The sequence below is a fragment of the Pseudomyrmex gracilis genome, unplaced genomic scaffold, assembly GCF_002006095.1.
Source record: "Pseudomyrmex gracilis isolate BER0280 unplaced genomic scaffold, ASM200609v1 scaffold_80, whole genome shotgun sequence".
Taxonomy (NCBI): domain Eukaryota; kingdom Metazoa; phylum Arthropoda; class Insecta; order Hymenoptera; family Formicidae; genus Pseudomyrmex; species Pseudomyrmex gracilis.
This window is the reverse complement of record NW_018020664.1, coordinates 195,926-208,600: the sequence shown is the minus strand read 5'-3', so window position 1 is coordinate 208,600 and position 12,675 is coordinate 195,926. Positions and strand designations below refer to the sequence as shown.

General features: G+C 38.6%; 1 protein-coding gene across 2 annotated transcripts in view; it reads right to left on the bottom strand.

Annotated features, from left to right (window-relative positions):
- LOC109855055 (octopamine receptor beta-3R-like) overlaps nt 1-11,156 on the bottom strand; it is a 22,697-nt gene extending 11,541 nt beyond the window's left edge. The window contains exons 1-3 of one of the 2 annotated variants that reach the window (XM_020428864.1): nt 11,004-11,156; nt 7,170-7,850; nt 6,294-6,591 (exon numbers count right to left, since the gene is read on the bottom strand). In XM_020428864.1, the coding sequence (XP_020284453.1) occupies nt 6,294-6,591; nt 7,170-7,823 (952 nt within the window). In that variant the 5' untranslated portion in view covers nt 7,824-7,850; nt 11,004-11,156. The remainder of the gene's footprint in view (nt 1-6,293; nt 6,592-7,169; nt 7,851-11,003) is intronic. The other variant, XM_020428869.1, reaches the window with a different exon arrangement.
- Nucleotides 11,157-12,675: the final 1,519 nt, after the last annotated feature.

Below are 12,675 nucleotides of genomic sequence, written 5' to 3'. Positions count from 1 at the left end.
AGAGAGAGAGAGAGAGAGAGAGAGAGAAAGAGAGAGAGAGAGAAAGAGAGAGAAAGGGAGAGAGAGAGAGAGAAAGGGAGAGAGAGAGAGAGAGAAAGCGAGACAGAGAGAAAGAGAGAGAGAAGCGGAAGTTGCACAACGAGCGGATGTCGGCGGATCGATGGAAATGAGTCACCCGAGGTGTCCCGGCGCGGGTCTACATAGGTAAATAGGTTAGCGCCATTGAGCGTGCGCTCTTAAGGCCGCTTCTTCCTTACGGACCGCTTAGTGAATCGATAGAGAAAGCAGAAAGCAAGCGGAGAGATGTCCCCGTGGCGAGAACAGTGAATTCCCGCGCAAGCATATATTTGTGTGTGCGCGCACACACACACACACACACACGCTGAAATGACTTTATCTACTTCGAGAAGTAGTTTCCAATGCGACTCGGCGCGCGAATTTCCATATGCGCGCTTCCTCCTTGCGCAAAAATGTTCCGCGTTCTCTCCGTATTATCGGCTCCGTATTATCGAGGTTGTTACAGGCGCTGAAAAGCGCGAAACATTTTTACATTGAAGAAAATAAAAATAAAATCCAAGAATATTGTGCAACACCTATCTTTTACGCGGCCGCGAATTTAGTCTAGAGTATAAGTCCGCGAGACCAAATATTAAACTTTCTAAGCCACTCATCACGTCCCAGTTTTCCGAGAGGATATCGCAACGAAGAAGCGATGTGTTATACGACTTGCTCTTAACTCTTGCCTGGCTTCCTCTCCCGGACGACCTAATTTCGCGTTTATCTCAAACTGCGTGTACGGAAAGTTCCCTATATTGACACACATATTCACACACACACACATACACACTTTTGTATTTCGCGACCTCTTGAAAAAAAAATTGCGTATCGCAAAATATAGATCGGCGCACGAGTCGAGTTTGGACGTCGGCCAATCGTCTCCTCTCTCGTCTGTGTATCTTCGGGATTGGTACTGAAACAGACCTCTCTCTGCGCGAGGACCCAGCTCGTAATAATCCCTGTTTTCCCTCCCATCGTGTTTTATCAGGGTTCCAAATCGCGCGCACACGTATATAGAGTGTAATGAATAAAACATTGTTTTAATACATAATATTTGCGCAATTCGCGCAACTCTGTGTGTATTTTTATATGTTTATTATTTTAAAACAAATTGCTACGCGCGCGCTCCCGAAAGCGCGGAAGAAAATCGAGAAGAACTTGTATTTACGATAATAAAATAAAAATTAAATGACCGCTATGTAAATACGTATGTACATATCGTGAAAAACATCGTTCGGAAGTGACAAACTTAACGTGCACAGGTAATCGCACCGCCGTAGAGCCGAGGAGGTCTCAGTTTATGATATGTATTAATAATGTGTTTATTGACTTTCCTATCGCGCACATCAAGCAAAGTAGCTAGAGAAGTTATTGTAATACTGCTATTTTTGGTTGCCAGACCTTGAAACATCTTCGCGCTTTAAAAGGATAAGATCTATCTAGCCCTTATCCGCGAGCAATAAAATAAAAGTATTCTTTTTGATTTCGTGCATCAAATGTACGTACATGTATGCGCGTGTAAATAAATCTACGTGTGGCAGCTGTACTTTCAAAACCCATCCCCCACGGGGGTTTATTAATACATTCGTAAAACACAAGTATAAACAATCTCGGACGCGTAACTTCCAACCAACCATTGATGTTTTTCATCGACGGAAGAGTACGGAAAAATATTTAGATAACACATTCGGATAAATATTTAGATAACATACTATATATCGTGTATAACGATATCGAGCTTCTCTCGTGCATTGTGTGTCGTATGTGAGCGCGGTGTTTTCAATCGATAGCACTGGGTAATTCACCGAACTCTACTAACTCCACCCCGTAACACAGCGACTGAAAATAAAGATTTATTTCTGTCCGCGCATTATAAATCCGATTCTTATTTATAGTTCGCACACAATACCGCATACCGAGTTTGTCTCTCATGCGGACGCGCGGGGATATACGTTGTTAATTATATAGATTAAATATAGATTAATTTGATATAATGCAGACACTAAACTAAATTAATACCGATTTATCCATCGCGTTACACAATCGCATTATAATATTCTGGTATTTATCAGTTTACTCGAGTTCTCTCTCTCTCTCTCCCCCTCTCTCTCTCTCTCTTTCTCTCTCTCGATCAGATCACCCGATCACGATCTGACATGTAATTGACAATCAACAATTTCTACGGCAAGGTAAATATCTACCACCGCGGAGCTATTTCATTTTGGTTTACTTCCGCCCTGTCTTCCACACCGCCGACCCAGAACTAGGTCCTTTCGATTCGATTCGAGGATCGTATCTCGGATCCGGCAATTTATACCCTCCTCCGTAGAAAGCCGAGCACACGCCATCGGGACAAAGCCTATTCGCTGACGCATGAAGAGAAAAAGTCTCCGAATTGATAGTAAATGGGAACGAGAACGTCGCAAAGATTACGTGGGAAAAAGATCCAGTACGTCGACCTATTTTTATCGGAAGTCTCATCGCGAGTCGACCGAAAAAGAGAAAGAGAGAGAGAGAGAGAGAGAGAGAGAGAGAGATCTCGATACACATCTCTGATTTAAGATTTCCATTTTCGCGAAATCTTTTGGGATACGCACACATTCATCCCATTCGGGTTATCTCTCTAAATGTCCCCTTCGGCATTTAATAACGACCGTAATTCGAACTGTGAGATATTTGTAATACTGATTACACTCGAGATTTATTTAATGATCGCGCGCGCGATGTTTGTAATGATGATTGCATGCGAAAATAATTGCGAGTTTCAAACGGACGCAAATAAGCAATTATGAAATCTACGGGATATCGCGCAATAATAACAAAACAACGATACTTAATTCGCTACTTTATTTATCGAGTACAGTATGGTTGTTGAAATTATTATGATTTTTTTTGCAAAGGTTGAAAACGCGTCGCGCGAATAATCTCTCGAAACGGAAATATATATATATACGCAGTTATTTCACATATATATATATATATATATATATTTTCATTCATTTATTTATTTTCCCAAATCCGATAAATTTTTAAATTTACGTTATTTGTAAACGAGCTTATCGCACTTTCTCCCCGTCCTCTTTCCTAAAAAAAAAGATCGATTAATCGGACACGCGTAATCGGTAACGCGCACACGCGCGCGCTTAGATGAATTTTGTTTGTACTGCGAATATGCAAATTCTCTGTACACGCCGCGTTGCGGAGATTTTCCCGGTTACATGCTTAACAAAGGCCGATTATAATTAGCTTTCGAACGATAAAGAGCGCGTAACAATAGGACTCAGCTTACAATGAAAGCTAAATACAAAACTGTTAACTATGCCATCATATTTTAAAATAACGCAATAAATAAATCGAACGATTTTGAAGTATAAAATTGGACTTGGGTTTTCGTCGCTTCTCAAAGTGTGGATTAGCGAATAAATTAATCATTTAATCATTTTTAAATATTTTGGATTTAATAATTTGAAGTGTTTTTTTTGGTTTTTATTTTTATCCTGTTCCAAAATAAACAAAACGAACGCCTCGCTGAGACAAATTCTGAGCGTAGGTATTAGACCGACGACGATTCGCACGACACAGTGGATTTGCTGTTCGCCGAAAGCGAAACGAAAGCCTTTGCGGTCAAGGTTAAGGTTGGGTAAGGTCGCATTAGCCAATTTTTGCAAGTTTTCTTCTTGGCCAACTGCGCTGGCAAACAAACCGATCAACGGCGACTCGACGATTGAACTTGACACTTAATGGCCGCGAGAACAAACTATCTTTCCCTCCTGTTATTTTCTCTCTCTTCTTATTTCAACTTTGGAGTGTACTATATATATCTTACATGTAACATGTATTTATACTAAAATTAATATATTAGAGAGAAAGAGAGAGAGAGAGAGAGAAGATTATATTATATCACAAAAAATTAGTAAAACAATATTTTCCTACATTCTTAACAAAACTTTCGCTATTTTTTTTTTCTGCCTCTCAATCCCGCTTGACTTTCTTTCGATGGAATAAACATTGGAGGCGATTGTGACCAAAGAAATTTACTCTTTTTTTTCCTTCACATTCTCAGAAAACGAACAAAGACCACCGAAATAGAAGAACTTTATATTGCGTTTACTTCGACTGTACTCTCCCATTTGTTATTCGGCGGAAAATCTGTTATGTGCGAAAAAAAAATGACTAAGTGCACAAAATCGCCGAAAAATAACGAGAGACGCAACGGAATATAATATGTAAACAAAAAAAAAACATTTCTAAATATTCCAGAGCGGTTTTTCTTTTTTTTATTTTTATTTTTGTTATCTAAATTGCCGTGCGGCGGATGTTTTATTTTATTTTATGTAGTTTTATTGAAATTTGTATTGAAAATATTTCTCGTTAAAAAAAAAAAAAAAAAAAGAAGAAAACTCCGTTGAAGCCATTGTATTTTCGTTTTCTCTTTTTCCCTCACTCTTCCGCCAATTTTCGTGTTGTCCTGCACACATGCGCGATTTTCTCGTCGATATACGTGCAACTAACGCTTACTTGGGAGAGAATTCTCTCCGACACTTGTATCATGCCAAGTTTCTGGCTAGCTGCTGGAAAATTGGAAGTTCCGTACCGACCGATGTTTCACATCGTTTGTCACGCGTCGAGCGACACACACACACAAAAACCTATGCCTGTTCGCCGCGAAAAACTCGCTGCGACACGTTCAAATGTGATTTATATAATATAAAATCCGTGACAAATCCATTATTGAGTAACAGCTGGAAGTATTTTTCCGCGTGCTTTTTATATACATACGTGAAATGAAGAAATCTGAGATTTCATATTCCCTTCGCGAACAAAATATCTTCCTTCATAATAGTTTAAAAATATCTTCGCCCAATAATCTATTTCGTCTGTAATTTTACGCTATTTGTGGTCTCAGTTAAAAAAAAAAAAACAAAAACAAAACACATTGCAACATGATCAAAAGACACAACTAGCTGATTCGTCAGCCAGTGAAAAAGAAAAAAACGAAACGAGAAATAATCAAAAAAATTATTTTTAAATCCGTGTTTCAAGACGAGAGTTTTTGTTTCAAAGTGAAACAAAAAAAAAAAAAAAAAGAATTAAGAGAGGGGGAAAGAGAAGCCGCACGGTCTAGGTCTTGGTCACGATTGTCGGGGGCTCATTGCACGCGTCGTTTATACACGATGGACCTTGCTGCCATTGCCTTTTCAAGATTCTATCTAAACTACTGCTTTTTACAAGCATGCAATCTGCTCGCGAGCCGCTGATGCACGAGCGCCCTTAACCTCGCGCCGTTGCTTGCATCGCCGTTCTCCCGCGCTTCGATCGGGTGGTAATAGTTGGGGATAGTGAGTAGTAAATGCACACACAAGCGACGCCTGAGTAAACTCGACGAGAATTTTGTCGAGTATTGTCACAATCGCGCTCGGAGAATATCGTTAGAGCAAGAGCCTACACACGTAAGAGAGTGACGAGGCGCATTTTCCTGAAGAATTGTAAGAGCCTCGTACAATGGAAACCGCGAATTCCGTTCGCTCTCGTGTGTGTCTGTCATAAATAGCGCTAAAAGGGAAGGGATCACTTTCACGGGTTCTCCGCATAATGGCTTAACGAGATAAGAACGTTTCGCGCGAACAAGCAGAAGTTACCACTTTCGCGAGAATATATGTGTGTGACGACGATACGTCGTCACATGGTCGCACACGATGAAGATAATATATCATATTATATGAGAATATCACGTGTGTGTGTGTTCCAGATTTATCCGATCACATAATAGCGCAAAACACGACGCGAACGCAATTCGTAATTTACTTCGTTGAAAGTACGAAAAAATGGTTACCGAATTTCGATTTTAAAGAGACGTTAAACGCTTTTTATGTATTTTGCGCGAGAAACACGATATTGAATTTATTGTCAAAAATTTAATTTACTTTTTTTTTTTATGCAATACACATATATTCTCTCTTTTTTATTTTCTGTGAAAAAAAAAATATAGAACAAAAAATATTGTACAAAATTTCTTATATTAAATTTTTCTTTCTTATATTAAAGTGTTTTATGAGTGATTTTACGAGATCGCGCACGACATCAGTTATTCGAGCGTTAACAAGATTGTTTTAATTTAGCGTAACAAGATTTTTTTTTAATTCCGCATAATTATTAGTTAGTGGAAATGTATTTTCTATTTAGCGTGTTTCGCAACACGCTCAAATACAATCGCACATGAACGGAGTTCCACTCACCGTTAACGGCGTGGAGCTCCGTCGGCACCGTGAAATGTGCTGTGTGAAGGGCTAGCTCACCAGAATCGGCGGCGGCCTGCAGCAGCATCTGCTGATGATGATGATGTCGCGTGGACGCGCGATGATGATGCACGCTGTTTAGAACGATGTTGCTGGACGTGCGACTAAGCGCTTTTCTTTGCCTTATCGCCTCCTTGTAGATCTTGAAGTACATGATGATCATCACCAAGCCCGGAATCCAAAAAGATACGCAGGAACTGATGAGCGCGTACGGCAGATTCACTCGAAACTCGCAACTCTGAAATCCCAAGAGAGAGATTTCAAGATTAAAAATTACATATTTATATATCTCTTTGATATTTTAAAATTACATTTCGTATATTGGAAGGTTCTCTTCTGATATTTTACTTATTCAGAAATAGCGTACGAAGAGGATAGATGTTAAATTAATATCAGAAAAAATAAACCAAGTAGAGGATCCGGGTATGGTGGGTGGACGCAAATTAAAAAGTAAATTTTCTTTTAGAATAACTTAATGTGGGAGCTTTTGACCAACTTTTTAGGTCATTTTCAATGCCTACATGAAAATGTGGAAATTAATTTTCATGTTAATAAATAAAATTTAATTTTAAATTTTTACTTAATTATTTCACTTATTATTTAAGTTCACTTTTTACTTCTTGTTACTTTTGTGTGGGTGTGTGTGTGTGTGTGTGTGGTTTATTTTTCTTGATACTGATTTAACATCTATTCTTTTTTCATACGTTATTTCTAAATAATTAAGACATTAGAAATTTTTGTACAAAATGCAATACATAATGTAATTTTACAATAGAGAAATATAAACATCATGATACATGATATTGAATGTTTTACCTCGGGATGCTTCGCCATGTAGTCCAAGTGCTCCTTCGTCGTGTACCATCCCATAAAGATGGGGATGAAACTTATCAACGCCGGCAGGATCCAAGCGCCGCCCAACATACATCCCACGGTGCTTTGTTTCATGATCACCTGGTACTCCAAGGGACTCACTATGGCGTAATATCTGTCGACGCTGATGCAACAAAGATGGAGAATGCTGGCGGTGCTGAAGTATACGTCCAGGGAGTTCCACAGATTGCACATAACCGCCCCGAAGAGCCACCTGCCCCCGGAGAGCTCCACCGAAGCGTTGAAGGTCATCGCGCATATCGCAACCAACAAATCGGCCGCCGCCAAACTGACAACGTAACAATTAGTCACCACACGAAGTCTACGATGTCTTCTCACGCTGGCGATCACCAGCATATTGCCCAAAATCGCCGTGATAATAATGCTACACATAATGATGCCTTTGATCAACACCACCAGCACATTTGCGGTCTCAGGGAGGTTCTCCACCGTCGGGTTTTCCGCCGACGACGTCACGTTCGCAATCGTTGCGGTTATTGTGCTGGTGGCGGTGATGGTATTGTTGACGATGGTCGATGAAGATATGAACTCCGGCCGTGGTAGACTCGTTGACATCGCTGCCATTACATTCAGCATGATGACGGGCGCGTTGATGGTGTTTCACTGTCGAAGTAAAGAAGGAAAAAAGTTTTTTCTAAACTTTCTGCTCTCTCGCGGGCTTTTATTCTTCTCTTTCTTAGATTATCGAACATCGAAACATTTTCTTATAATATAATTCACAATTCGTTTGTTTACGTTAGTTTGTTAAAACAAATATTTGAGCGTTTTAATTCTCCAACGTTTACAACTTTTAAAATTAAGTTACGTCAAGATTTATATAAATTTTAAGAAGGTAACAAATTTGCGTCGCAACGATAAGATTGATTTAGGAAAAGAATTTTAAGAGGCGAGTTGAGAAGATTACAATTTTAAAGTTATAGATTACAATTTTAAAGTTATAATACTTTCGAGTTTGGATTACGCCGAGCCTTTTAAGTTCGATTTAAACGGAGAGAGAGAGAGAGAGAGAGAGAGAGAGAGAGAGAGAGAGAGAGAGAGAAAACGAGGTAAATAAGATTTGCCTCGACAAAATTTATCTACCCGCATTACCATCCGATGTGTATCTCATCAACGGAATTTCAACGCAATAATATCGTCCGGATTTTCATCGAAAATTTCAGAGTCCCGGAACGTTCCAATCAACTCGAGCGCGATTAAAGATTAACACGTCTAATCTTTACTCGCAAACACACACGATATCCCCGCTAATGTTAGTCACACGAGACGGATGAGAAATATTAATATATGCGGAGAGATTGCTGTAACTTTCAAAATACCTAAACGTTGCAGGAGTTACGGCGTTTCAAGCGACGCCGGTAAGAGGATTTACTTTGCGGGCAAACCCCCGTGGTATAATACCATCCAGCCAATAGCTAACCATAATTGCACGTATAATTCGAAGATTATGTTGAAATTGCTTTACCGCGCGCACAAAGTCGCTTTTAAAAAGAAGCCGCACAAATGCTCGCAAAGTTTCTAATTTATTTCACGACATTGCAAAAGGCAGCAAACGAATGTATTCACGGCAGTTATAGCAATTGCGCCGCCGCCGCCGCGTATCAATAGTCGACATAATAAAACAGCAGAACGGATTCTCGAGATGCCACTTACTTGCTCACGGCGGTCTTTAATTACTACGTTCTCGCGGGGAGGGTTGGAATGGCGACATAGTGGCAGCGCATTAAGAGCAAAAAGAGGTTAATAACTTCTCTCAGAATTCTCGTCGGTGGCGCAGAAATATTACGAATGACGGAGAAGAAAAGAAAATTTCCTCATTGTGTTTCCCCAAAGCACCCGCGATACCTTCTCTCTCTGACTTTTGCTCGAGCAAACACACAATATTCAACTACGATTGCAAATTGAAACCGGAGTCTCGTTACAGCGGAGCGGAGTTGTACGATAAATATTGAACGAACATTTCCCCACTTCGATTAGTCAACGTGGTGTAGTTTTTACAAATAACAAACCTCGATTTGCTTTTTCGATCGAACTCGGACGGAGAATGGTGATTAAAATTGCAAATATTGCCAATTAACAGTGAAATGCAGATGTACGTGTTGTTTTTTCTTTTTTTTTTTTTTGTTGTGTTATTTTTACGAAATATGAGATGGAACAAAAAAAAAAAGAATGTGTGTGCGTGACAATATTGTCGAAGTCAATATTATATTTATTACGGTTCTACAACAGAAAGGAAAATTGCTCGTAACGAGCGGACAAAACGATTTCACTTCTGCGTATTTCCACGAACGTAATGATGTTTATTAAGACGTACTCGTTTTCGCATATCTATCGTAACGAAACTTAAAATGTTTTCACAGTGGAACGAAGAGAAGAGGAGGAAAGTTTCTGGATTCTCGTGTTTACAAGACTTCACGTTTTCGACGATGAAGTTTGAATATGCTTTTTCGTCAAGTTTAATCAAATATATATAATTTTGAAAACATCTTGCAAAATTTTTTCTCCGTGTTTTCTTTTTTTCTTTTTTTTAATCTAGACTGAATTAAATGTATATATATATATATGATATGTAGTATTCGGGAGCACATTATATATAAAAGTCATATTTCTTACTTTCTCTCTCAGAAAAAAAGAAATAAGAATTTCTTTTCTAAGTAGAAAAAAATGAGGGATACGCGCGTAACCAACAAAAGAAGGTAAAATCCTTTCTTATGTGTTTCCACCGGGAATAATCTCACGTTTGCAGCTTTTGAAGTTTTTTTCATTATATAAGGATATCTCTTGCGCACACAGACTCCGATATATATATATGTATATATATATTTATATTTATATATATATATTATATGTATATAAAAATGAGATTTCACGCAACAAAATTTCTCATCACGATCGTTCTTTCTTGATGTAAAAGAATTTATTGCGTGAGCTGTCTCGTGAATTATTATGTGACGTTACGAAGACCAATGGTGGTTCAAACATGTATAGCTGTAACTAGTAGTAACAATATGTATTTACATATAAAATGTAGATTTAAATATTATTTTATAAATGTAACATATATATGTATGCATTTATATTTTTGAATTAATAGAATCACATAAATGTGGTTATTTAAACTAGAGCAAGTTTTTTTTATTAAATACTGTTTTTGCAATAAATATGTACAGATTATATATATTATTATTATTATTATTATTATTATTATTATTATTATTATTATTATTATTATTATTATATATCAATCGACTAAAATTATTATTATACGTATTTACCAACTAAAAGAATAGAAGATATTAATTAATAATATTAAGTAAGTAAAATTTACGTTCGCAATATCTGCGCAATACATCTCCCTTTACGCAACCTCTATGCGCGAGTGTGTAGCTTTCGAAATGTAGATTAAAAAAAAAAAACAAAACAAAACAACCTCGTCAAATTCTTTCCATTGTCAATTGAAACGACTGTGAAATTTAATTTTCCGCTTTTGCATAAAAAAAAAAAAAAAAATTTCGGAAAATCGAGAATCAGATCACGCAAATGATCCTGCGGATCTTAATAATTTCGAGCTTTCCTCCGCTCGCTCGAAACAAACGACAAATCGAACTTCCATCACTGTCACGTCCGGAACACCCCGATCAAATTGCAGCTCTTCTCCCCACTGGTATTGATAAAACATATTTTCATTTTTGTTCTTTTACAAAAACTTAACAAAATCTTATCGTGCGTGTTTTTATAAACGAATTTACGCTCACGAACCGTTCAACGAGGAGTCGTGCTGACTGTTTTTATTGAGATGCGCATTTAACACGCATCGTGTAACGGCATCGCACACATTTTCATTCATTCTTTCCTGCACAACCGCGTTCCGAGAACGGACGTTCGACGGACGCGGACAAGTGCCAACGGTTCAGCCGGCGTCGCGTATCGGACCGCACTGTCCTCTCTCGTGAGAAAAAGAGGGTCGTTGTGTTTCCCGCACCCTCCGCTTGAGGCGCGACAGTAGTGAAAACAACCCCTGCAATCCTCTTCCCGACGTTGACAATCCACCGAGACGTTGCCAACCGTAAAAGTGCGAGATTGATTTCAAATCTGCGTGAGACGAGACAAAAAAGAAAATTCGTACATCAGTCTACTCACAATTTTACAGAAAAACATTGAAGAATCACAATTATTTCAACTATTTCACTTGCGTTGGTTTTTCTGTCTCTCGCACACGATCTGTTTCAAATAATTGCGAACAACTAATTGTATTTATTTTCACCATTCGCGATACTAGAGCATAAAAGTTGACACGAGTGAAGTGTCTTCGATTTTTTTTTTTCTATTTTTATAGTTTTTTTTTATTCCAGAACAATATAAGATCCCTTCGTCAATCGCTTTGTCATTGCCGCATTGTGCTGTCTTTGGAGAACAAGTTCCGGTCTTGTAGTCGATACGCATAGGCGCATCCCACGCGTCTCGTCGCGTCATGTAACGTCCACGACGTTAACATCGCACAAGTGTGTGCGATCTGGATGCGGAAACATGTGCAAACTTCTCTCAAGGCGTTGTGTTGCATGAACAACTTCGAAACAACTTCATACAGACGCGTCACAGTAACCGTATATATGGACACATACACTTTGCCACGCGCACCGCTGATATTTCCTTGATTGGCACGGTAATAAATGACAATGAGACAACCTTGTGTAATTCGATTACTAACTCACGTCTCTGGTTAATCTAATCGACACGTACAAATCGGTTTATGCGAGTTAGCTTTTGCGGTTCAATTTCAATTTCGTCTTTCGCGAGAGAAAACCGATTGTAATTCAAAAACTCGCGTGTTACAACCGAACAAAATTTTATACGCACACGTGTCATTTAGCATTACATTTTTCTTACATTCTGTTATATTTTTTTTAAATTTTTTCTAACTACAAGAATTAGACTCGCAAAATTATTCCCGTGACATCTGCGGGGAGGAAAAAAAATCTCTGCTGGACGTAAAAATGCGAATCTGAAGCAATTCGCTTTTCAGATTCAGTTATCAACCGCGGGCAATTTTACGTTATACCGCGAATTTATCTGCAACAGTCAAACGAATGTAGACAGAAGAAATAAAACGTCGGTACGGTATCGTTTTCCTTCCTTCGAAAAGCAAGATGAACTTATTTGTCGACAAAACAACAAATCCCACTCGCACATCAGCAAGCAAATTGATTCTGTTAAGAAGGGGAAGAAAGATTCTTGTCTGCCGCGTGTGTTGTCTTTACTCGAGCCATCAGCTGACCAACAAGAGCCGAACGAGAAGAGAGAGAGATAAAAGAGTATTCTTCTCTCTTCTTCCCGCCCAACCGATTTGTTAACGTATGATTTACCTGTGTCGTATTTAATCTCACGTATCTTGACGCATCTCTGCTTATTTACATACTTTTTCTTCCCATCA